The 25,205-nt window shown below is 46.8% G+C and overlaps 8 protein-coding genes across 8 annotated transcripts, besides 4 other annotated features; 4 read left to right on the top strand and 4 right to left on the bottom strand.

The window, feature by feature from the left end:
• Nucleotides 1-64: 64 nt before the first annotated feature.
• Nucleotides 65-840, bottom strand: ACLA_054900 (uncharacterized protein; the record flags this gene model as incomplete). Its single annotated transcript, XM_001274868.1, has 2 exons — nt 65-728; nt 800-840. The coding sequence occupies 2 exons, from the start codon at nt 838-840 to the stop codon at nt 65-67; spliced, it is 705 nt and encodes a 234-aa protein (XP_001274869.1).
• Nucleotides 841-3,607: 2,767 nt separating this feature from the next.
• Nucleotides 3,608-3,676: a microsatellite.
• A 4,554-nt stretch (nt 3,677-8,230) lies between these two features.
• On the top strand, nt 8,231-9,296 carry ACLA_054890 (glycosyltransferase family 34 protein; the record flags this gene model as incomplete). The annotated part of the gene is made up of 3 exons (XM_001274867.1): nt 8,231-8,342; nt 8,408-8,657; nt 8,741-9,296. 3 exons carry the CDS (start codon nt 8,231-8,233, stop codon nt 9,294-9,296), a joined length of 918 nt encoding a protein of 305 aa, XP_001274868.1.
• A 1,420-nt stretch (nt 9,297-10,716) lies between these two features.
• Nucleotides 10,717-11,777, top strand: ACLA_054880 (uncharacterized protein; the record flags this gene model as incomplete). The annotated part of the gene is made up of 2 exons (XM_001274866.1): nt 10,717-11,033; nt 11,090-11,777. The coding sequence occupies 2 exons, from the start codon at nt 10,717-10,719 to the stop codon at nt 11,775-11,777; spliced, it is 1,005 nt and encodes a 334-aa protein (XP_001274867.1).
• Nucleotides 11,360-11,425: a microsatellite.
• A 595-nt stretch (nt 11,778-12,372) lies between the features above and the next one.
• Nucleotides 12,373-12,416: a microsatellite.
• Nucleotides 12,374-12,412: a microsatellite.
• A 608-nt stretch (nt 12,417-13,024) lies between the features above and the next one.
• Nucleotides 13,025-14,506, top strand: ACLA_054870 (alpha-mannosyltransferase; the record flags this gene model as incomplete). The annotated part of the gene is made up of 1 exon (XM_001274865.1): nt 13,025-14,506. One exon carries the CDS (start codon nt 13,025-13,027, stop codon nt 14,504-14,506), a length of 1,482 nt encoding a protein of 493 aa, XP_001274866.1.
• Nucleotides 14,507-14,884: 378 nt separating this feature from the next.
• On the top strand, nt 14,885-16,485 carry ACLA_054860 (putative MFS transporter; the record flags this gene model as incomplete). Its single annotated transcript, XM_001274864.1, has 4 exons — nt 14,885-15,082; nt 15,222-15,623; nt 15,697-16,059; nt 16,141-16,485. The coding sequence occupies 4 exons, from the start codon at nt 14,885-14,887 to the stop codon at nt 16,483-16,485; spliced, it is 1,308 nt and encodes a 435-aa protein (XP_001274865.1).
• Nucleotides 16,486-17,940: 1,455 nt separating this feature from the next.
• ACLA_054850 (uncharacterized protein) lies at nt 17,941-18,543 on the bottom strand (the record flags this gene model as incomplete). The annotated part of the gene is made up of 1 exon (XM_001274863.1): nt 17,941-18,543. The coding sequence occupies one exon, from the start codon at nt 18,541-18,543 to the stop codon at nt 17,941-17,943; it is 603 nt and encodes a 200-aa protein (XP_001274864.1).
• Nucleotides 18,544-20,064: 1,521 nt separating this feature from the next.
• ACLA_054840 (protein kinase domain protein) lies at nt 20,065-21,416 on the bottom strand (the record flags this gene model as incomplete). The annotated part of the gene is made up of 2 exons (XM_001274862.1): nt 20,065-20,834; nt 20,900-21,416. 2 exons carry the CDS (start codon nt 21,414-21,416, stop codon nt 20,065-20,067), a joined length of 1,287 nt encoding a protein of 428 aa, XP_001274863.1.
• A 548-nt stretch (nt 21,417-21,964) lies between these two features.
• ACLA_054830 (cytochrome and DOMON domain-containing protein) lies at nt 21,965-23,445 on the bottom strand (the record flags this gene model as incomplete). The annotated part of the gene is made up of 4 exons (XM_001274861.1): nt 21,965-22,647; nt 22,716-22,988; nt 23,083-23,313; nt 23,412-23,445. 4 exons carry the CDS (start codon nt 23,443-23,445, stop codon nt 21,965-21,967), a joined length of 1,221 nt encoding a protein of 406 aa, XP_001274862.1.
• Between the last annotated feature and the right edge of the window lie 1,760 nt (nt 23,446-25,205).

Genomic DNA, 25,205 nt, shown 5'->3' with positions numbered 1-25,205 from the left:
ATACGATGGAAAAAATGGGATGGGAGATTCAATAACCAACAAAAGGGGGCAATACTAGAACAAATTAAATAACCCCAACCACAGCAAGAGCGGCCTTCAGATCGTTGACATTTTCCAGTTTAGGAAGAGGCTTCCCTGCATTGAAGACTTTGTGATTGCCGGAGGTCATAACCGCATGAGTTTCATTTGCGGAGCAAACACGCGGCCTACCACCGCTCGCCTCGAATTTCCAGCCTGTGATACAGGTCGGTACAGTGTTCTTGACAAAGGTGGATTCCACCATGACAGTTGCTTGGTCAAGAATGAGTTCCGACATGGAGCCATCACTGCATCCAAGAATTTGGAGACCAATGAGACTTGTAAGATTCTTCTTGATAATGTAGTTAATGAACTCGTCGAGAAATCCCGGGCCAATGCCAGACAAATCAGGAAGAGGCCCGTCCTGTAGCTCATAAGCACACAGCCCGCCCTGATATAGGGCGAAGATATGTCCATGGACACGGGAGGAATCAATCTCGTCAATATCGGTGACTTTAGTCCAGCGAAGGGAAGGGTTTTCGAAGTTGGACCCAAGCATGACGGTGTTCTTGGGAATCTTGAAGTGGCCGTGGATCAAGTGAATCCCAAGAACCTTGTCGGCATTGTGACGGACGAACATTTCCGCCAGGTCTGTAATATGCTCTTCAGAAATGGGGGGCTGATCAGAGTCATCAAGAAGCGTGTTGTACCTGTAGGCGTCAGCTGCTGGGTCCTTAACAAATAGGAAGGATGCCAATGGACGATAAGATAGAATTCATACAGTGCACCACTTGCGCGGAAATCCTGGATCTCCAGAGCCATATCAAGTCAAGGAAGAACAGAATATTTCGCAACTTGAGCCGCCATTCTGCGTAGAATTCTTGCCGCAGGGGTCTAATGAAATTTGTATTATGCCAACAAAAACAAGATTTGAAGGGCACCGAGTTTAAGAAACGACAGAGGAATTCACTCTGTACTTATCCTCTTGAGGAAGAAAAATGCCCCCCTTGCCACGAGCTAGGCTCAAAATGCGGCTCTGTCCATTTACACATATGCTGACGTGGTTCTCAGCTTGTAGTGAGAGTCTCTAGAGGGATGTGACAACATTTCCTTAGCGCTGTGATAACTCGTGCACTAGCGCGTAACCATCCGTCTCCATTTTGGGTGTGGATGAAGTCGTCTTTTTTCTCTTTCACGGCCTACCGCGCAGTATCGTTCATCGATGGCTGCATGCATGTGAGTGAGTGGTTCAAAATTTGTTGAGTTGGAGAGGGGAACCCTGTCACTGACTGCCACTTACTAGGTCTGTGCAGAGAATCCGAGAGGGAAAACAGACGGATAGGTTAGGTCCATTCTACGAACAAGGGGTCGATGGGCAAAATACCTAATTTTCTAGCAACATTGACCAGAGCGGGGTAGGTTGCGCACGTCCAATGGAGGGAGCTGCATATGACTCACTGCCGCACTGCGAAGACCTGAGCACACGAGCCATGTGCTCTGGGTATTTTACCAAAAATTTAGGGCAGCCTGAGTATAGAATGTGAATAATTGACTTTCCTATCTATTCCATGTGATTTAAATAAAATGATGATATTCTTGACTTTCCCGTAACACAGGTGTATTCTGTGCGATAGTCCCCACATGCTACTCTACAGTGGGGCCGCAAAGTCTGAGACCAATCGAGTAACTTACCTTTCTTTGCCGCCTCCTTATTGAGAACGTACCGCCAATTAGCTACAGTTTATGAATGGTGCGGCCACTATTTGCCAGCAGAAGAATTAACGTGATACATCAGCTGGTTTCAGACTTTTCCGGCGCCACTGTATATTCTCTTCCCCTAACTAACCTTTACCTACCACCTTGTGCCAAAGACGGTAGACGCGCTTCAACTGCTGAGGATAGGATGTTGAACACTTGAAGAAGCGCCTTCAAGCCAGTCCACTAATAAAAATTACTAACCACAAGGATCCGTATGATATCGACAGTTGAGAGGACATACACTGAAAGGATCCATGCATGGGCTCCAAGTAGATACGGCATATGTACATTAGGACATGTATTGATAGATCAGTGATAGTTGCCCTTTCGGCTTGGCCGCTGGGCGTTAATGAATTGTGTCTGTACATTCTCTTCTTATTGCTAAACGTGTCCATGCGAAAGTAAGATGTTCATACTGCGTTCTGGGGCTCGGAAAATGTAGAATGAGACTGCCGCCTTTCTTAGGCTTACTGTAGTAATTTGGAGCTATGTAGCATGTGAGTAGTGTATCATGATGGGCTAAACACTGTACGTACCATCGCAATTTGAGTCTGCAATTTGGGCTTTATACAGGCAATGATTGTCAAGCCTGATAAAACAAGGAATAACCCCATTGAGCCAATAGACGCTGCCCACAAAGCTCGTTGGTGTCTCGCAGTTGTGAGGTCTGGCTCTCGCCAAAACATTTTGTAAGTACTTATTTGCGTACAGCATGGCTTCATGCAAATGACCCAGGCCCGAATAATTTGAGCATGAACGAAGCTTAGACTAGCCAAGCTTAAGATCATATATGATAGAATGAAGGCACTGTAATGCTCCTGCATTTTGGGTCAATTATGCACGTACGGTAGACAAGAAATTCTGTTTTGAAACGTACCGGAAAATACAAGGAAAGTGATAGAGCAGTAACTGCTCCCACCAATAACAGGGCAGATATCATATGGGTTAATGAGGATTGCAAAGTAGAAACAGACAGGTACTGAAGAGGTCAGTGTCGCTCTCCTTCTATTTAAGTGCCCTTACCTCATTCAAATTGAGTAAAAGAAATACACTGCCAATTTCCTGCTGTAGTATTGGCCAAGGCAGGTCTGGAAATAAGTTAGACACGATAGGGATTGAGAAGAGGGACGTTGGATTATTTACCTTTCGTCCGCCTCAATTCAAACAGTAGGAGCGGAATAGATGCGATCAGGCCCAAGAATGCGGCACCGCCTATAATAAGTTGGCTGGAGATGAGAAACTCACGGTTCAATCTTGGGAGGCTAAAAGCCTTGATAGAGAAGAGCCAGAGAAGAAGACTTGTTCCACAGCAGAAAGATGCTATTGCGGATGTAGCCAGTTGAAAAACCGCCTCAGAATACATCTGGAGACTATTCTATGCACCCTTTAGGCATGGTTTAGTAGTCCTAATTTTAATATTAGTTTTTCCCTATAAATGTAGCACTTATAATACATATCATTTAGGAATAGCTTAATATACCTATTAATAAAGTATTAGCTAAGGGACCTAGGGTTCTTATATATTTATAGGTATTTGCCCTCTAGCAGTCTAGTATTACTAAGATAAATAAAGCATATTATTAGTCTCTCTTCTGGATATTTAACATAGATAGAAGTAATAACTTAAGAAAAAGTATCATTACTCTTATCTAAAGGGGTAGACTTCTCTCTCTTAGGTGGAGGGGCAGCAGGTAGTGTATTAATAGTATTAGTAGGGTGTTTTTATAGTATATAAGGTCATAAGGGAGTATCCTCTTCTATATTATAAACTATAATTACTATATTAATTATAGTAATTTAGTATTTATATTCTTTCTTAATTAATATACCCAGTATGGTCAGCATACTATTAATAAGTATTATATACTATAGTATTATATAGCTAGTACACTATAATATACCTATAACTTCTTTATTAATAACTTTCCTAGTAAGCTACTACTTACTATTAATTACTAGCTGCTTATTTTTATACTACTCTAAATTTTCACAGATTAAGTAGTGCTTTTGCCATCTCTTCTTATTTCTTAACTATTTCACTATATAATCATATAAATCTTCTGCATGCTGGTATTTCTTGCATAACTTCTCTACACCTTTTGAACCCTTCTTTAGTGGGTCATCACTAAAATCCTGTTGCAATGCACCCTGAGTGTTTTCATAGGTGTGCTTCTTCACATCTCAAGTCTGCTTTTATATCTGCTTCCTCTCTTCTAAAGTGCACACATAGGGAATATTATTAATATAGCTTATACCCTCTAGCTAGTAGGGTCTCTAAGGATTAATAGACTAACTTATTAAGCAGGTAAACTACATAAGCTGCTTCTAAGTAGGCAGGCCTTATATAATTACCTAGGTGTCTATATAAATACCTATACTATAGTGCTAAATAAAAGTATTAATACTTATATGCTATAGTATAATATTCTATAGTTTATTTAATATATCTATTAATTAGGAGGGTTATATTAGCCTAAATCCTCTTAATTCATAAAGTATTACTTATAACTATTATTAAATGCTTTTACAGCACTATATTAGAGATAATATAACTTTATAACTTCTATAAAGCTAGTAATCTCACTACCTCTTTTTATTTTATAGCCTAGCCATCCCTAGATAAGTAGCTTTTCTAGTATGATTTAAATCCTATCCATCTCTTATAAAGCTTAGTAAAATACATACTAATTAAGGATGTTATCTCTTAGCTTTAATTCTTATTTACTAAGTCTATATAAGACCTAAAGATAGTATAATTTCTTAGGGCAGTCTATTACAGGGCTATTATTAGACAGACTTTTAAATATACTAATTCTAAAGAGAATGCCTAGCAGAAAGACATAAGGACTAAGGACTAATATAGGATTAAAGATAATTTCTAGAATTAGAAATACCTCTCTAGTTAAGAAATGATAAGTAAAAGAAAGTAGAGATATATATAACTAAATAGGCTAAGATAAGTATAAGAAATAGTTTAGTAAGTAGATATTACTTATGATTCTTTTGCACCAAGAAATGCTTTTATGAATTCTAGTCTTAGGTAGATAAATAGTTAAGGATGTCCTCTATTTAGATCCTAAATTAATATTAATTTAAGATCCTAAAAGCAGAGTTTTAGTAGCACCCCTAGGTGGTTACTAGTGATAGTAGCTAGCTGATAGAAAAGGAGGAGTTATATCTAATACTAGCCATAAGGAAAAGTTATCTCTGTTATAGACAGGATTAATTAGATAAATTTAGCTATATCCTCTATAAATATAGTTACTTTCAGGTATTTTTTAAGGGAAAGTTTCTTATCTATTATAACTATCACAAGCACCTATAGAATGTTAGTTATATATAATTACTAATATTTAGACTTATTAGGATCTTATATCATAGACCTTAACTTAAATATCTTTACTAAGGCCATATCTAACCTCAGCCTTATAGATTAGATACTACTACTTCTAGAATATATTAAGTAAGCTTTTACTTTTTAGCCCTAGAGTCTAACACCTATCCTTTCCCTATCTCTAGTTATACTATCAGGAAAACAGAGCCTTAAGGAAGTAGATAGTCTCCTCTATATCTAAGATCTAGGATAGATATTCTACTAGATTATATTTTATACCTTTACAGAACCTAGAATAATCAGCAGCCTAAGCCTAGTATATAGAGATGCTATAGTAATATCCTACCTGTCCTAGAAATCTTATACCTTATCTAACCTCTCTTAAGTTTTTAGGCTATAGTATTTCTATTAGAGCTAGGAGATATCAAGAGACTTAGCCTCCTGGAGGTAGTATTCTAGTGAAAGTTACTCCTCTTCATCTTCCAGTGCTAGTTCATCTTCAGACTCATCTTTGGATTTATTATTAGACTCAGACTTAGATTCACTGCTATCATTGAAGATGCTAGGTGCGGTAGAGGAATCAGAGTTAGATACATTATTTAAGAAGATCTTAGGTAGGCCTAAGCTAGTATTACTCTCAGCATCAGATAGAACAGCAGGCAGAGAAGCAGGCATGGCAGGTGAATATAGTATATGATTAAAGAGGGGGCAGGAGGAGTAAAGATAAGTTAAAGCATAAGGGAATAGTTAAGATTAATATTATTTTACTTAGAGTAAGTCACCTGTTGGAAACCCAGGCCTGGGGTAGGAGAAGATGCTGAAGAGTAAGGGAGGACTATTAGTTAGGAGCTATAGTAGTTAATATTTATAGAAACTTAGGGAATTAGAATAGTCAATAGAGGAGCTAAAAATAGCTCCCCTCTACTAGGGTAGCAGAGGGTGAGTAAGGATTAGGTGCTGTGGTGGCTACTGCATAAATAGATATTAGTTAATTAATAGGTCCAGGCACCAGGCACGACTAACATAAAGCATGGGTGGTAGTAAACAGGGTTGTGTGTGGGCTTTGGCCTATATAACACTAAGACCACTCACAGTGAGTGAGCAGCCTAAAACAGCGTCAAAAGCAGCTGTTTCTGGCCTCTCACTCACTGTGTCATGCATATTTGTAGTAAAGTCACCTTCATAGAGGAGCCTTATCTGATAGAAGGCTTAAGAGATTAAATAAATAATCATATAATATATAGAGATTATAATCTCATTAAATAGGGATATCTATTATTTTAATCTCTTTATAAGCATTCTCCTTTCACACCAGTTCACTAGTCTTTCTGGACCAAGGATCCTTATAAGTGATCATAGGCAGAGATAGTAATCTCTATGGGTCATATACCCATGTTTGTGATCTTGTGAGGGAGCCTCTTCCCTTGTGAATGTGCCTTCTCTATCCATATACAATAGAAGCACCTTTTATGATCCTTACACTATCATTATACTGTTAGAAGTGAACAGTATAATCAGTATGGAAATGGGCTCCATATCCCTGGGAATTCAGGCAGTTAGAGAAATTATAGAGGTCACCAATGCTACGGAGTACTATATGCGTATATTATTTAGCAATGTGCGACTATACTATCCAATCAGGTTTGGAAATGAGTGTGAATAAGATTGTGCCATGTATAATTATCAAAACCCTTTTTAAAACTTGGCCAATTTCAACGACAGGTTTCAGCGTAAGTGCAGATCTCGCCCTCTGGATATTCTCCACTTGAAAAAAGGGTCATGGGGTACTACCCCAATCAATCAAATGTCCCTGTTTCTGCTCTGTCATCTGCTCCATAGAGCTTCGGGATGTGTGTATGAGTACAGAGTACTAGTAACCTATCATTAAATTTATGCAATATGTGACAGTGATTATACGCGCGATTTTGGTCGCAAATCCTTGATCAGCTTACAGCCTCTCCTCCGGTTGTCAACCTATGAGCCGTCATTAATTTACAACCTTGTGTCAGACACATACACAGTATTTTCCTACTGTGAGAGGTTTTTTGGTCTGCAGTTGGTGCGTACTCCGTGCGGTGACTTAGGGTCAGAAGTTGGCCTGGGAAATTTGAAGGTTTTCAACGATGTTGGCACGAAATTGTTACTGCAAGGTCCTCGACATCTGATGAGAGAAGCTGCCCGTCCTCAGGTCTGAAAACATACCTGAGTGATCGGGGAATCAAACGTGACGGTATATCAAACTCGCTTCTATCTCTGCGGCCCTCACTAAAGGCTTCACTCTAAACATTCAATCCGGGTGACTGCATTGTTTGACTTTAGCACTCCCCTGATAAGGACGCTAGTTATCTGTTTTAGATATTCCTTGTAACCCTGCCGCGAGGTCATCGATTTCCTTCAAGGATCCCCTAGATCGCGAATAGCGCTCGATGGGGACAAATGTGCCTTCCATCACTGACAGAGCAATGAGAGAGGGTCCCGTTCTGATGGAAATCTAGCCCTCGCGTTCTAAAAGCACCCCGCGGGCACGCCAAAACGCACGGTGTCAATCAGTTGGAACTTGGTGGGCCGCCAGTCTTACTTCCGCGATTCAAAGCTCACGAGCGCGCGGCTGATCTCTTCGGGGACCTGCGGAAAGACCCAGAGATTTACATTGACACGCTAGGACGAAGTTGGTACTGGCGTTGGATAGTTGCTATGACTGGATCTTCCGCGTCTTCCTTTTTCAGACTAGATGATTGCCCGGACGCGGAAGACCAACCAGACCTTTTGACTAACCCTCACGGTAATGCCCGAGGCGAAGCGCTTTTATAGTACAATGCAGCTCACTGCCACCAATGGAGAATTGTCTGGAAATTGACTGGCTTGCTGCTTGGATGCAATTGGTCTTTACGATCACTAGGTGTGGGACAGGCGCATCGCAACAAGCAAGTAGCATACGCCACTATCTGCCCAAACCATCCTTAGCATCTGAACGGGTTCCAGCTCACCTCGCAAGGAGGATGCCCACTTCGTCGTTATATTTCCGCCATCGCTTACTTGGATCATTGGATCTTCTCACTTTGGATATGTGTCCGGATCTGCCACGACAAAGGGAGTGTTGGCAGACACCGGAATACGACCATGACGAAGTTCTACCATGTTCGAAGCCAGCGCCCGAGGCTTAGGCTAATTTTGTGCGTGGTTTTGGCTTTTTGTATTGTTTCTTTGTTCACGGGCCAATTTTTTGACTACCGTATGTTTTGTTGCTACGCAATTCGTCAACGATCTATTTTTGTAATATACTGACGAGATCTCCAGATCGGGCCAGGACGCCCGAGGTACATCAACCTAACCCAACGATAGGCAAGGTGACCATGGTTTACGGGAACAATTCGATATATGAAAGGGCGTTGGAAACGCATAGAGAACACAGTCGGCGACAGGGTTATCCGCTATTTGTTCTGCGGATACCGATACTTGATGGCGTCTGGAACAAGTACGCCATTCTTCTGTCAGTCTTGCTACAGGAGCTGGAAAAACCGCTCGACCGGCGATTGCAATGGCTTTTGTGAGTTCCCAAAGCTGCCCCTTGATGAGGAGTACCATAGGAAATCAATGAACTCGGAGGCTGACGGCGTCGAATATGTGCAGCTGGTCTGATGCCGACACCGTGTTGATGAATCCTGACATGCCATTGGAGACTTTCTTGCCTCCGCCGGAGTTCTCTGATGTCCACATGCTGTTGACCAAGGACTGGAACGGGATGAACAACGGGGTGTTTCCCATTCGTGTCCATCCCTGGGCCGTAGAATTGCTCTCTGCTGCCATTGCTTACCCCGTTGTGAAGCCAAACGTCGAGCTTTTCTGGCCTGACCAGTCAGCGCTAGCCAATCTCTTGGAAGAAAATGAGTACTTTGCTCGATCAGTCGTATACTGCCCGTTACGTTGGTTCAATGCATATATGAGACGGCCAAATGGGGTAGATTTGAATCCCGATTCACCAGCGCATCTTCAGGTTCACCCAGGAGACCTTCTCGTTCACTTCCCGGGGACACCGCGTGACACGTTGACCCAGACATTGGAACCATATCTTGCCCTAGCAGAAGGGCATCGGGGGGAGTGGGATATACCCCCGGAAAGGACGGGGTACATAGAGGAGACGAAGAGATTCTGGGGAAGCAAGCGTCGCCTGTCGATGAGTAAGTAGGCCCTCTTGTCGTTGGCAGATCCAGAGGCTGCTTCATAGCACCTCGCACAAATTGCTATGGTAAACCGAATATCGGAGAGTCATACTTGGCAGACAGACGGGCCCGAAACGCTATTTGCTCCTACGGACGAGCCGAGTGTACTCGCTCCAGTAAGTCTATCAGGACAAATTGTAGTACCCTATCTGCAGGGGAAACCATCCCGATCTGTATGAGCCTTTTTACGATTAGGTGCAGGGAACCTTGCCCGGTCGCTTGTATTTATACTTCATATAAATAATTTAAGACATTAAGCTGGGAGAATGACGCGAAAGAACGTTCGGTGTAATGACTCTGATAACTGATTCTAGCCCCTTATTCCACGCGAAATGGGAAGGAAAAATGGCTTCCTCTCAGTTCCACATCCCACAAAGATGCTTGATTGAGGCTTCTCCAGCTGTTAGGTTGTAACAGTATCTGGGGACGACTGTGCCGCAATTTTATGGATTGGCCATTACTCCGTAGGCAGAGAAGTCTTCCAGCGGCTAATAATCCCCTCCGATTGGTCACTGATCATTGTGACAAAGGAGGATGTAAGTATTTCATGAGTCATGACAAAGACTACGCTCTCCATATCGTTCAAATTTCACCCTCACTTTATTTAGTACTGTCACCAGTCAAGTGCTCAGACGTCCAGCCAGCCCTACCCTACCTACTTGCCCTCCTGGAAAAGCGAATGTCTCAAGGTACCCTCGCAGCCCCAGTTCTGGCGATCGACACAATTAGCAACAGTGGAGTAAAATCTACAACAATGACATCTGTCTTCGACACCGGCAGGGTTCTGGCTCTTCTCTGTATTCCGTATGCCAGGGCACCCTTTGGTGTTTCATCGGCGTATCCGGTTATCCACTACCTAATTTGTCTGTCCCTGTCTTTTACTCTAGCTGACTGAGCTAAAACTGGGCTGTTCCAGGGCGGTTATACCATTTTAGTTCTGATTGGACCGTACTTGATATACTTTACCATCACTGGCCCACTAGACAAGCATGCGTGTGTGGGAATTTTGTTGGCAGCCGCCAAAGTTTAAGTTCTAGAGATCGATCAAGGTAACCAACTCACGATTTCCTTGATAACTGGATGGGCCCATTTTTAGGGGCAGGCAGGACCTGCTATTGATGGGCGCCAAACCCCTGATGTCTAATGCAACTTTTCTCGCGTGCCGCCGACGGTTCATTAAGTACCTAAAGTACTCGATATGGAACCGAAGGACATGTGCCGGTGCGGTACCTAGTTGGCAGCAGAAGGGCGCTTTCCTATTATTACTCCTATAGTTATGTTTATATACATTCCCTTTAAGGCGAGGCGAGTCCCTTCGGCCCAGGGTCAACTTTCCTGTCCCGTTGACCAGCGAATATCGAAGTCTCAAGTCTACTTTCCGACGAAATGGCTTCAACAACACCGACGGGAATGTCTCCGTCAAACACATTAACAACCTTGCCCATGACTTCTGTATTCACACCGCCGGCTCCTTGCTCAACCCATTGGACGTATGAGCCTCTCAGTTACAACAATTTTTTCCCCAGTGGCCTGTTGATGCAGAATTGCGAGAAGGTAGTCAGTTCTTGTTTTCCCTCCGGCTTTGCAGACTCAGGGAGAATGACTGCGACCCACGTCTATAGCCCAGGGTACTGTCCGATGGGATACACCTCTGCAGACATAGCGATTGATGGGCCAGTTACCACCGCCATATGTTGTTACTCGTAAGCGATCCTGGATCCCCGGAAACCATTGCTGGTTTATTGATCTGTACCTTCAGGGATTTTGTCTACACCACTTCGACGATGATTTATAGCGATCTTCCTCCAGCAATATACGCGGGATGTACGAGCCCATTCCCGTCAATCGGCTCCACGATCGTCGCAGCTCGTGCTGCAGAAAGCGACCAAGCAACTCAGGTTCATGGGCCTATCATTATGTGGGCTCAACCAATCACAGTTCAATTTCAATCTTCCGATCTGTCGTTATTTGTCCCCGCGACTGCTATGTCCACAATCTCCAACTCGAACGCTGTTCCTGCACAAACCACAACAGCCTCAACAGCCTCAACAGCAACAGCATCAACAGCATCAACAGCCTCAACAGCCTCAACAGCTTCACAGATAGCCAATACGTCTCAGACCCCTTCTATTGCCCAACCCACCGAGCTGTACCAGTCTGCTTCAACTGGCTTATCAGTGGGTGCAAAAACTGGAATTGGTGTTGGTGCCGGCATCGGCGCCTTGGCTATCTTTGGATTTCTATTCTTTGGGATTCGGCATCTATCCAGGGCAAGAAGCAAGTCAACCGGTATGCAAGCGGTAGGCAAGGAACAGTACTACCACAACACCGAGGCGCTGGGGGGACTCGTCCAACCGGTTGGTTCGTATGCGCCGCAAGGACCTCCGTCAGAATTGGACCACGCCGAACCTTACCCTCGAAAGTATTTGCCTGAACTTCAGGGTTGAGCTTCCTCTGTGGATTTGCGTGATCTTAGGTCATTGTATTGCCTTTTTTTTTTCTTTTCTTTTTTCTTTTCTCCTTTTCTGAGAAGCTCTCAATTCTTGGAAACTGCATAATTATCTGTTGGCCGATTCATTCAGTCAACAACTGTACAAAACTTTGCCCTTATCAGGCTGCAATTTCTCCTAAGCTTCTCGCATATGACCAAACCACATTGATACACATTCTTGATCCATCATCATGCTCTCGCTCTCAGCAACCGCATTCAAGACCTGTCGTGGAACGGCCCGAACCGAGGCTCCCGATCCATGGTTAGCCACGTGATTACCATAGCAGAACCTTCCTTGGTGCCTCCCAGGTGGTGGCCAGCGATCAAACTTCGGTCGAAGGCTGCATCACCATTAGCAGTAGGTTTGACGACATGCGAGTCTACTGAGGTAATTGTAAAGCTAAGGAGGATTCCTTGAGCCCACATGCCACATGAACGAATGACGAAAGGGTGGCCAACCTATCCAACGGGGCGGCAAAGAGCACAATCAGGGTACTACCACCTGCCTCTCACTGCCAAAAAGTAGTGTGGCGGGGCTATGGCTGGTGCTTGAGAGAGAGAGAGAGAGAGAGAGAGAGAGAGAGAGAGAGAAAGACACAATAATATTACACTGATAAGAAGACAGTGGGGAAGTCTTTATCATAATGTACTCCGTATTATGTACTATGACATTATTAAAGCGCTAAGTTCAGGACACAAATTCGATGGGCCGAGGGCAAGCCAAAAAGCTGGTTGGCTGTGGTGATGCTATCTCCACTTAGACAAAGAAGCATTCCTACTAACCTAGGTCTAAGAGATTACAGAGTAAGGTATACCACTGTGACTATAGACATGGATGTAATCCTGAGATAAATACGGAGCAGAATGTCCCAAGTTCCCAATAAGTTTACAGTCTAGCAGCATTAGATTCAAATAGTCCCCTTAGCTCTCGCCCATTGACTGTGCCGCAATTTAAGGTCACAAATGCATAAGCACTAAAGCAAAGATTTATTAATATAATAAAGATTTATTTGTCCCAGACTCCCAGTATTGAATTTTCCGATGACTACCCCGTAAATATTTCCCTAAAGACTGATCGACGGCTGTTTCAGTCACGACTAAGGCGGGTATGACTGTTGGGCCCTCCTTCATCGTCCTCTTCTTTCCCGAGGCATCATTTCTCGTTACATCTGCTACTTTCTGACAGATTGACGCACCCTCAAGATGTGGAAATTGAGGCAACGTGGCTTGAGCAGAAAGCTTTTTGCGACCTTGCTGGCCCTCTTCTTGATCATTATTCTTCTTCGGGAGGTGAACTTGTATATTAGCGCCACATCTCGCAGGTCATTTCTCGAACGTCGGGCTAGTCTCTGGGATCGTCTCCATCCCCTTCTTGAGGCAAATCGGCCGAATTGTCCTTCTCCCGTTTTGCATGGCAGTGCAGGTACCCCGAGATTCGACCCGGTCAACGATACACCACGCCCAAACTATATCTCCAATTCCGACGAGCTCCAGGGGCCCTTGCAAACGACGCATGATAGCGTTATTCGAGCTATCCGGGACTTGCCGCTTGACCGTGCCTATATCCCTAGGACGAAGGGCATCGTTTCAGCTGCGGGCGGGACATACCTGCCGACGTTTGTCGTGTCTTTGCGCATGCTCCGGCGGACCGGGTCAAAGTTGCCGGTGGAGATTTTTGTCAAGGACTCTGCGGAGTACGAGCCATACATATGTGAGGAGGTTCTGCCGGCGCTGGGTGCGAACTGCCTCGTGCTCTCGGACGTTCTGGCGAGCCAAGGTAGCACAGGATCCAGCCGCAATATCGAGCATTTTCAGATCAAATCCTTCGCGATTCTCTTTTCATCCTTTGAGAAAGTTCTCTGGTTGGATGCCGACTGTGTTCCCCTCCACGACCCCTCCACACTATTGGGGTCTGAACCTTTTACATCCGCGGGCCTCGTTAGCTGGCCTGATTTCTGGGCTAATACCGCGTCTCCGTTGTATTTCAACATCTCTCGTCAGCCGGAGTTGGCCATGACCGCCCGACCAGCGACAGAGGCTGGAATGCTCCTAGTCTCTAAAAGGGACCACTTCTTAACTCTCCTCCTCGCCGCCTACTACAACTACTATGGGCCGTCTCATTACTACCCTTTGCTCGACCAGGGTGCGCCGGGAGAAGGCGATAAGGACACCTTCATTCAGGCTGCAGCGGTCCTGGGTGAGAAGTATTATGTCGTCCAAGAACCTGTATCGGACCTGGGGCATCCTGCTTCTGATGGCGGTGTGATAGGTGCGGCAATGCTCCACGCTGACCCGATCCAAGACTACTATTCATCGCAGCCGACGAAGTGGTACCGGAAGAGTCGAGTAGCGGATCAACCGCCGCGGGGATTCTTCGTTCATGCATACAGTCCTGAGTTCAATCCTGGAGAGGACCTCCTCGGTCCTAAGTCGCGGAATCGTGATGGCAGCCCTGGGAGAGTATGGACTGCTCCCAAAAAAGCCATCCAACGCTTCGGGTACGATGTCGAGAAAGCGTATTGGGAAGAGGCCAAAACCGTGGGCTGCACACTGGAGCACTCATTTGGTACGTGGGAGTCCAAATCCGGGGTATGTAGTGGAGTCCAAGCCCACTGGAAAGCAGTGTTTGAGGATAGATCTGCGGAAAATCCAATGTTCACAACAGAAGATTCACCCGTTTTCTGACAGAACTGCCGATGCCTGTAACCTTTATGAACATAGAATAGGTTAGGACATTCCGTTGTATAATATTGATACGGGTGTCGTCGACTCATTCCCAATCATTTTTGTCAATGCCAACAACTAATCAGGACGATCAATACGACGTGTCAGAATGCTAGCTGCATACTCGTATTCCACAAGGCCAAAACACTACTAATAATCTGAGCAGCGGTAGTAGTTGACTCTCCAAGTCCATTAAAGCCAAGACACGGCTGAATGACGCAGCGGTGGAGATGCTTTAGTCCTGACTCGGACAATCATCCAGCGCGCAGATGGCGTTCAACAGGATAAATAGAATGATTGTCCTCGCTCGACCGTCCTCTGTCACTCATCTCACCCGAAATGGCGACAACAACATGCACACAGACCCAGTACGAACTGCCCGACATCCCCAAATCACCACCACCACACGAGCAACAACAGCCGCCAACTGTCTTCCCCGCCGTCGAACAATGGAATCATCCCAGATCCAACATCTCCAAGACGCTGGCCACCTTTTGGTGTTTCCTGGTGATGGGCGCGAATGATGCCGCATTCGGTGTACGTTTTGACTCCTTCCACCCTCATCGTAAAATAAGAATATAACAAAAAAAAGATTAACACCTGCAGCCACTAATCCCCTACGTAAGAACCTCCCCTGCACGATTCAACTGAACCCACCAACCCTAAACTTTCCCAGCTCGAAACCTACTACAACCTCACCTACACCGTCGTCTCCCTCGTCTTCCTCTCCCCGCTGGGCGGATACACCCTCGCCGCCCTGCTAAACAACCACATCCATCTACGCCTCGGCCGGCGCGGCGTTGCAGTCCTCGCCGCCGGCTGCCACCTGCTCTCCTACATCATCAACTGCGTGCACCCGCCGTACCCCGTGCTGGTGGTGAGTTTCGTCTTCGCGGGGTTCGGCAACGGGCTCGCCGACTCCGCATGGAACGCCTGGATCGGAAACATGGCGAATGCGAACCAGGTGCTGGGCCTGCTGCACGGGCTGTATGGCGCGGGCGCAGTACTGAGTCCGCTTCTGGCGACGACGTTGGTGACCAAGGCTGGCGTGGGCTGGTACTATTTCTACTATATCATGGTGAGTCCCCCTCCTCCCTAGCCCCGGTTGGAAAGAGTGTCAGTGCCTGACAGCCGACGCGCGACGGTGGTAGATCGGCTGCGCGGCCATCGAGCTCGTCACCTCCGTCTACAGCTTCTGGGACAGCGACGGGGCGGCGTTCCGCGCAATGCACGGTGCGAGTGCGACCGGCGGCGGCGGCGGCGGGGGTCTGCGCCGGGCGCTCTTCAGCAAGCGCGCAGGACGCATCACCTGGCTCTGTGCGTTTTTCCTGCTGCTCTACGTGGGCGTGGAAGTTGCCCTGGGCGGGTGGATCGTCACGTTCATGATGCGCGTGCGACATGGGGCCCCGTTCGCGAGCGGCATGGCGGCCACGGGGTTCTGGCTGGGGATTACGGTTGGGCGGGTGGTGCTGGGGTTTGTGACGCCGAGGGTGGGTGAGAAGTTGGCGATTTCGGTATTCCTCCCTTCCCCCCAACCCCCCCTTTTTTTTAAGTTTACTTTTTTGTTGTGCTAAGCTGACTCGGACACGGAGTAGATCTACCTCATCGCGGCCATCGCCTTCGGCCTCATCCTCTGGCTCGTCCCCAACTTCTACGTCTCGACCGTCGCCGTCTCCATCCAGGGCTTCTTCCTCGGCCCGCTCTTCCCCGCCGTCGTCGTCGTCGCGACCAAGCTGCTCCCACGCAGCCTGCACGTCAGCGCCATCGGCTTCGCCGCGGCAATTGGCGGCGGCGGCGCGGCCATGCTCCCGTTCGCGGTGGGCGCGATCGCGCAGTCGCGCGGGGTACAGGTGCTGCAGCCGTTTGTGGTGGGGTTGCTGGGCGGGATTCTGGGGCTGTGGTGGCTGTTGCCCAAGTTTCCGGCGGAGCATGAGGCGTAGTTGTGTGCTGTCACTACTGTGTCAAGTGTGTGAGTTGCTTGCTACCTTGCTCGCTCGCTGGGTGGTTGATGGGGTAGGGGAAACCTAAGTTGGGGATGTTGCTGTTTTGGGCGCGGCGTGGGCGGGAGTTGGGTGAGTTGCTGTTTTGGGGGATTCGCCCAGCCGGGTATACTTCGGGAGACTCAAGTCAGTTAAAATCAATATCAAAGTTCAAACAAACAGAATCAGCAATATTCTTAGCTAGTGCTTGCGGGTCTATACTCAGTCTGATTAAACTAAACTATATCCCTTCTAAGCAGAAAGAGACCCTTGCCAAATGCAAATATCTCAGTTGAAGTTCCAACCCATAACAAATCATAGGCTTGTGTATAACATTTCCCCTTTCTCAAAAGGACTATATAAACCAGCTCTTTACAGGTTCAAGTACATACGACCACAGGGTGTGGAGAACAGGGCTTCCCGTCCGCTCAGCCGTACTTAAGCCACACGCCGGCCGGTTAGTAGTTGGGTGGGTGACCACCAGCGAATCCCGGCTGTTGTATGTTTCTTTATTTTTTTTTGTCTTGCTATACTCGGTGTACCTACTGAGTACCTAGCTACAAAAGTAAAAACCCCAGAGTTCGATCTGCTTGCTGTAATCATGCTAACTAGGTAAGCATGAGATGCGGGTATATAAGCCAAAGATTGTGCTGGTTCTAACACCTTTAGTTCCCTTAAAGTGCTGCGTATTTAGGCTCAAGGGATTCCATCTTTTCAAGAATAGAAGGGGTAATATATCACTGCTGGTTCTGCTGTCGCTCAGTAAGGCATGGAGCTTTGCCTCATGTGAGCTAATTTGGACGTAGATTGATCCCTTCAAAAGTCGAGTATGCAATCTATTTCAACACCGATCCGAGTGTTCAACGAAGACAGTCTGACCTTCACATTGCATGATACCTTCCCCTGTTACAGAGATACAATCATAAAACGAATGAAAGTTGAAATGTAGAATAAATCAAAAAGTACATAGCCACCTTTCTCAGCTCAAAGGAGTTTCGCAAACTAATCAACCGCCTGAATTGCCGGGCCTCATGGGGTAACCGCTTTAGCAAATATGGCCACGCTAATCGCTGAGCCCAGCATATAGATAGGGCCTGGCGCCTGGTGTCAGTTTCAGGGCTTCGTGATCTAATGGTTTGCCTTTAGATTCATTTCCCTAGAATTCATGGCTGATACCAAGATAGGTTCATACCAGCAGACCCCATATGGGCTCTTGCCATGGCTATTCATGTATATCTCCCACTCTGCCCGAATTCTCTTAGCTTCTCCTATTTACATATCTTGTGGTAATTTGAATTTCTTAAGTCGCAAGGCTGGTCTGTCCTCTTGAGCTGAAAAAGGAGTCGGCAAGGGCCGGCGAGAAGCATGACAAGAATGAGCCGTCACTTACGTCTCCAAAATCCTTTATATTAAACACTACCTTTGACATGTCATGTTTCTGCCTCCGTGTCCTATGTGGTCTGACCACCCTGACTCCCTAGAGCCTGTACCAAGGCAATCATTCAGGGTCAGTTTTCCCTCCGCCAGTTGCTCCAGCATCTTGACAATTCGATCCGTGGTGTGACTCCTGTCCGGATCGAATTTCGCCCATTTAGCAATAGGCCTGAAGAGACGGAAGGTCATCTCTTCGAGGAGGTATAGATCCGCAGATCCAGTATGTGCATCCCCGGAACCGGATTTTAAGCCCTCATGCCGATTCTGAATGGTCCAGTGGGAGGTAAGGTGCATTCCCAGTCCGGGATCAGTGAATGCACGAATACCATGTTCCATGCTAGTGAGCGTGCATGATGTCGGTACGTTCGTCTTGAGGTCCACTGAGGTAAATGTGGTTGAGTAGAGGTCCCGCCGAACAGTGTTGATCTGTCCGGGGTAGATGGTGTTGATCATTAGGTCGTGGTTATGGAGGGCTTCGAGGATCGTAGCTCGGGACAGCCCGTTGGGAATGTCGCGTTCCCGGCGTTGGCTGATATCTTTAAAGAAGACTTGAGAATTTCCGAACGGAGAATTAGTTTCATGCATACTTTTTTTTTTTTTTGGTTGTGGGTGGGGGAACATACACGAGGACATGGTCGAAATTGAGCAAAAGAGGTAAGTATGCTAGATTTGAGGGTTAGGATCTACTTCATGGATTGGTGGGAGTCTTGAAAATATATGTGATGGGATTGTCCCTTCCCCTTAATCCTCCCTGAACAATTGTGGTTTGAAGGATCCCAAATAGCTGCTCAGCTGAGACACCTGGGGCGCTCTCCTCTAATTAACGTATATCTGAGTTTCGCGCTATACTGTATATACTGTACGTAGTGTTCACCACTACTCAACATCAACAGACCCTCTACACCATGGAGGTAAATGTGGTGTTTCATGTTCCTGCCCTCGGCGCATCAGGATTGAGACCTGCAACATGATGAGCAGTTTTGTAACAGTTCTTTATACAAGGGTTCTTGACAACCGAGTATGGCTTATGATGATGTGGGGATTTCCCAGGACCTATTTGGGCATGAATAGATATGTATATCTACAAGTAGGACAAAGACCGAAACTTGAATTGGTGTTTGGACCTGCTGGACGATAATATGTTGCTGCTCAACTGCTTAATCAGATGTCAACACTCCAGGATCTTTTATGCCGCACACAGTGCCTGGGCATGTGGCTAGTCCAGGATTCAGTCTGGCCTGACGGTTGGATGTACTCCGTAATGAACCGATTAAAGAAATTGGAAATTGGTATCTCACATATAATTGGTGTGACAGGTCAGCAGCTCCACTCCAGAAGTGATTAGCATTAGACTTAATTAAGGTGGACCGAGCCGCAGCAGGGATAATGTTTATTTATGTAGCGTAAATCGTCTGGTATCTTCTTCAATCAGGGTGAAAAGGAGCAGGGAAGTGCAAGAGGCCTTTCCCCAATACTTATAAAGTAACTAGTGAGCAGCATACCTCAAACAATCCTTAGTAGTCAGAAGATGTTGGCGGACGATTCCACTGTCGGAAAAGGTGCTTAGAGAGCAGTTCCAGAGACTCCTTCTTCAATCAATACTTGAGATCAAAGAGAGCCTGACTACAACCATGGTGATGGTGATTGACGCACTGGACGAATGGCAGACAGTAGTGGATGAAGTGGCTGAACATGGCTGACACCCAGCTTTTAGTATAGACTGTATAGTATTGACCTACATAGGTAAACCCTATTTTTAAAGTAAATTGTGAGGGGTACAAGCTACAACAAGTGATGTGCTCATCTTCTTTCCTTCTTAATGTAAACAACTCCTGATACCGAAGCCTTCTATGTCTCTGCAGTACCCCTACAATTCTTCCAGGCCACCTTGTAATAGTCTTTCCTTGGCGTGCACTCAGGGAGGTGATGGCCAAAGCCTGGATAGAGCTTGGCAGACCGATATATAATGTTACTGATTCAATCTTGAAAAGCCAGGACATCAAAGGTTGCTGGTGTTTACGCTGATTTACCAACGGATGCTAATACACACAAGGTCGATTTGACCCGAAGAAGCCCCCAACAATAGAACAAAATACAGGCACTTATCTACTTCATCAGCGACCGTCGCTCAAGCTCAGGTAATACCCACTTTACCATCCACTCCGACTGTAGGACCTCTTCGGCTGTCGGTCGTTCTTCTGGTCGGAATGCCAGCATCTGACGCATCAAATCTAAGATGGCAGCTGCTTCCTCCCTCTCAAACTCGCCTACCCCCAGCTTCCGCCGATACGTCTGTACACTTTCCTTAAATGCCTTATCAATCGGTGGCCACACATACCGACCCTCTTTTGGATGTCCATTGTCATCAAAGAATTGGCCCCGCTCTCCCCAGAGCTCCCACCACTTGAGGGGCATCGGCCCCAACACATCAATTTGCTGGGAAGCTATTTCATCAGCAGTAGCAAATTCACTGCTGAAAATAGCCTTCATGCCAAGAATCTCCCAGATTGCTATGGCCAAGCTCCAGATATCTGCGGAATATGAAAGAGGGGCCTGTGGTTCGAACCGGGCCTCTGGTGGTCGCATTGCTAGCGGTGTGTGGCAGTCTTCTCCGTTGCGGACTTTTAAGTCTGGGGCAAATGCCTCGCCAAAGTCGCCCAGAAGCACGTGCGCATCTGATAGTGAGAATTCCTCGGCATCTTTTCCAAGGTAAAGTGGTAACACTGCCTTTGCTGGGACATTTGGTGGAAGTGGTTTTCCATCACAGCGTGTAATGGGGACTGTCTCAGGTTCTCCGTATTGGTCATATAGCTGCTCAACTGAGAGGTGATCAAAACTGGATGGGAGTTTAACCAAGACATTACGGAGGTGGATATCTAAGCAAAGGCAGCTCTGATATCAGCTGTATAGACTCAAGATTTCAATGATCAGTTTGACAAACCTCCATGAGCATAGCCTTGTGAGTGCATATACGCAATAGCTAGTGTAAGGCCACCTGATAGCGCCCGCGCAACATCAAGAGGAAACAGGTGACTAAATGATACTTCTCTGAGATTGCATCGGGCAGGAGTCGTTGTGTAGCATATATGTCTTCCGTTAGGGCCATTCACCTTAAATTCATCCAAGGGTAGGGGAATAGCACTATGCCCTGGATGCACGGGCAACGACGATGGTAATGGCGTAGAAAGAGCGCGGAGGATATTGGTCTCCTGCAGAGCTGAGTCTGCTATACCAACTTTAACAGCCACATAGTGTTCCAGACAAGTATCTCGAGCAAGCCAAACAGTTGAATAACCTCCAAAACCTAGTTTATCCACGACGCGATATCGCCCGTGAAGCATATCCCCAATCATGATAGGATGATAGCCTCCGGGTCTGTACTTTTCAAGCGATTCCGTGCCATCGATCCAGTTATATTCGATATGACGGTTCCTTGCATCGTCTTCGACCCGCGACATTGCTGTCGATGAATAAGAGGCGAAGCTAAGCCGCGTGAATGACGCAGACTCGAGCTTCCAAGAGCGACAGGTAGGTGAGGGGCGCGACAACGAGGTTAATATTTTGCGGATGTTCTGTGGTGGAAAAAAAGAGATGACATGAGGACCTATTTTGGAGCAGCACGCCATGTTAAGCAGTTGTACTACAGTAGTGGTTATGATTCAACAGTCCAATGATGTTGGACTTTAACTCCGCTTAGTGGGCGAGACTGTTGTTGTTGTAGGAATCTACTGCTGCACAAAAAGGTGTCCAGACCCTGAGTAGTTAGTCAGTAATAGTAGTTCTTCTATGACAACTGTCCCGAACAAGGGTCACTTTGTAGGGTCAGCCACATAATTTGCAAGGGACAGGCAATAACAAAATGTCGATCCCTGGACTTTAATCGCTTGTTCTAAACAGAGATAGGTAGTGTATCTCGAAGAGCATTATGTCATTTAAAAGTACTACGTATCGTATAACTCCCAAATTGAACATTAAACTTGATTAGAACATCCCCTAAACCCAGACTTTAACCAAGTTGTCTTACGGCATGGAGCTCCTGCGCCCCATCAATATGCACCGTCCGATGAACATAGCCTTGGCCGCCCCGATAGGCCGTCCATTTCTTCCAGGCGACCGCGCAGATCACCGGAACGCAAACAACAGCCACGGCGATGGAGTACCCAACCATCGTACCTGTGGACGCAGAGGACCACCGCAGCCCAATACCCCCATTGACAATAGCAATGAACATCACGATATGACCGAAATACCGGTGGAACACCCCGAAATAGGTGGGAGCTTGCCGGAGCTTGTACAGACGGTGGTGCCAGAATCCGATCCCCCACTGGGCGATCATGGCAATGGCAACGAGAATCCCGATGATCTGGTGCGATGAGTTAAATGATTGCGATTTCGTGTACATGGTGCTCAGCCAGAAGCCGATCCCCAAGCCGATGATGGCGATGACGCTGGCCACGGTCTGGTTGATCCAATGCCAGCGGACACTCCCTGGAGCCACGCGCAGCAGGATGACACCGGCGGGCATCAATAAGATAAATGCGCCACAGAGGGCCACGCCGTGGATGATCGCAGGCCAGTTGCTGTCATTTGACACGCCTCCGTCCAGCCTGGATCCTATCGAACTTTCGTACAGGTCCGGCAAGCCACCCGATCCGCCAGTCGCGTGGGTCATATCAATTGAGAAGCGGCCTAGCAGAGTGAGAAGGAACACTTATACTGCTAGAAAACACGGCAAGGACCGGCAAATTACTACATACCGTACTTCGAGTGCCGTTCGATGCTGGCAGTCTTGGAGTCACTGCGAAGAACCGCGTTGGCGCCGGAGTGAGGGCCCAGGGCAAAGATCCAAGGCTGCGAGGTCGATTTCAGATCCAAAGAGCCGGTACCCCATTTTGTGCAATTTGAGCAGCGTCCATTGACGGTCATGAGGCCATTCGCAATACCTGTTCCGGAAAGAAGATCGACAGCGAGGGAGGGGGCATAGACCGGCTCTCTTTCACCTGTACAGAGTCGAGGACTGACAGTGACGTCTGCATGTCCATTTAGGTTAGCTCAGCCCTGCCGAATCGATGCTGGGAAGCATCTTTTTTTTTTTTCCCTTTTTTTTCTCTTTCGAATACTAACTCTTCCCGCTGGCATCTGAATATAACACGACCATTAAAGAGTTCTTCATCTCATCGCCCGTCCCCACGGCTACCCATGAATACGAGGTCGGCCCGGACAGATGGAAGTACACATCGCTAGAATTCTCGGGGAGATTGAGGGCAAAGGTATAATTTCCTGAATTGCTTCCCAAGGGGAAAATAAATGTGCTTAGGGCAGTGCTTGCAACGGCAAATCGCTGGAAAAGACAGACTTTAGGGTCCAAGAAATCAGTCAGCAACGGCCAGCATAGCCAAGCATGGATAAGCTCAGGATCGTCGGGATTTAGCACGGAGCCAAGGAAAACATACCAGACAGGAAGAGTCCGCCCTGGGAAAAGCGCATGGTCAAAATGAACAGGTGGAAAGCAGTCAAACTATACCAAGGTCAATAGTGAGGATCCCATACTATTTATTTTAAAACCTCTCCTGCCCAACTGAAGCGTGAAGTACATGTAAGACGAGGGTAGGCAGCAGTGGTCCAGCCATCGATGACCATCACTCTCCTCCCCATTGGCTGCGTCGGGCGTCTCCTATTTGATTTTCAAAAATAGATGCGAGATCCGAACGAGGAGTATTTTGTCAGATGGAGTCTGGGCTGCCTATCAAGCAGGAACCTTATTCACTGTGTGGAGTGCGTGCTGACAGCAAGACCCACCAAGTGGTGGCTGACGGAACTATAAATTTTTGGAGAACTGCTTGCTGTCAGAGATGCTGGCAGTGTTCTAACTTCTAAGGAATCACTGAGCCCTGGTGTTTACGTGGCCCAGGGAGGTAGTGGAACATGGGAGGCCTCTAGGTTGATGTTGATAGCACGGCATGCCAATCAGCTTTGCCCTAAAGATGTCTGTTTATATCTCCGGTTTATTCTGGACAGATTTACCAATATAGCTACCATGGGGATAGGATAGAGAGAGGGAATTAACATCCAGTTATGCTAGGATATAGCCATATTAACTTTGAACCTCAGCGCATATCCAATATCCAATATCCAGAGAATTATTCTGGCAGCTGGATTCTATCTACCCTTTCTGTCATCTTCAGTAATTATCAAAGCAGGCATCTAATTGAGAATCCCTAAAACAACTATATCCTTCCCTGCTGCCATCATTCCCCCTACGTGCATCTATCACAGCATTTTTCATCCTTTTGAAGTCCAATCGTATTAACAAAACTGCTGTCATCCTCATCTTCCTTATCTCCTCCAAGCTTCGTCAGCTCCATGCAGGCTGTGTTGACCATGGCGCCTTGCTTTTGACCACTCAGAAATTGCGACAAGGGAATCAGACTGGTGTCAGCTAAACTGGACTTCATATCTAGGCAAACCTTATATTTACTATGCCTGATCGACCAGGACCCGCTCATGCAGTGTGACAAGTTGGCTCCAGGTGGCCAAACCAAGAGGAATAAGAAGCACGAGCGCTAGGAGTCGCCTCATAACTACTACTCTGTAGTCGTCGCAAAGCCAAACTTGTAGCTCCCTCACGGTTTCATCAAGGAGGGGTCGGCTCAGCGAGTCTCTGCAATTGACGTGCATCCTAGGATATCCTGACAGCAAAGAAGGCGATGTCAACGCTCAACCCCTCCTGGAACTCCTGGCTTTGCTCTTAGTATGTCATCAATGAGGAGTGGAAATCATACAGAACCCTCATTTCTTCACACAGTCCAGTGGCTATTTGACAATTCGCATTTCTAAAATCGTGCAGACATCGCCGCACACACTGCAGCAAAAGCACATGGTTGATGGCATACTCGACTGGGTCTTCAACGAGGGCTTCCAGGTGTCTTCCCCCCCATCCCCTCCCCTCCCCGGACTCATTGAACGATGGGTTCTACCAGGAGTCCCTTGCGGTGTGGAAGACACCGGGTTCAATCTCAACAGGCATCACAGTGAGTTTGCTTTTTGCGGATAGAAGCTTACTAACGGGCATTATTGAGACGGTACGCTTTTCTTGATGGTCTTGAAGCAGGCGTGGCGGCGCTAGTGGGTGGGTGAGAAGGAGAAGCCGACGCGACGCCGTCTTTGGAGATCCTCCGCCTGATGGATGCTTCGGCAGGAATGGAACCTGGAAAGAAGCGCCGCGCATACTGCGGCTGCGGGACTGG

This window comes from Aspergillus clavatus, genomic scaffold (assembly GCF_000002715.2).
Source record: "Aspergillus clavatus NRRL 1 1099423829794 genomic scaffold, whole genome shotgun sequence".
Taxonomy (NCBI): Eukaryota; Fungi; Ascomycota; class Eurotiomycetes; order Eurotiales; family Aspergillaceae; genus Aspergillus; species Aspergillus clavatus.
Note: the sequence above shows the minus strand (reverse complement) of the source record. Positions and strands in the feature narration are given on the sequence as shown.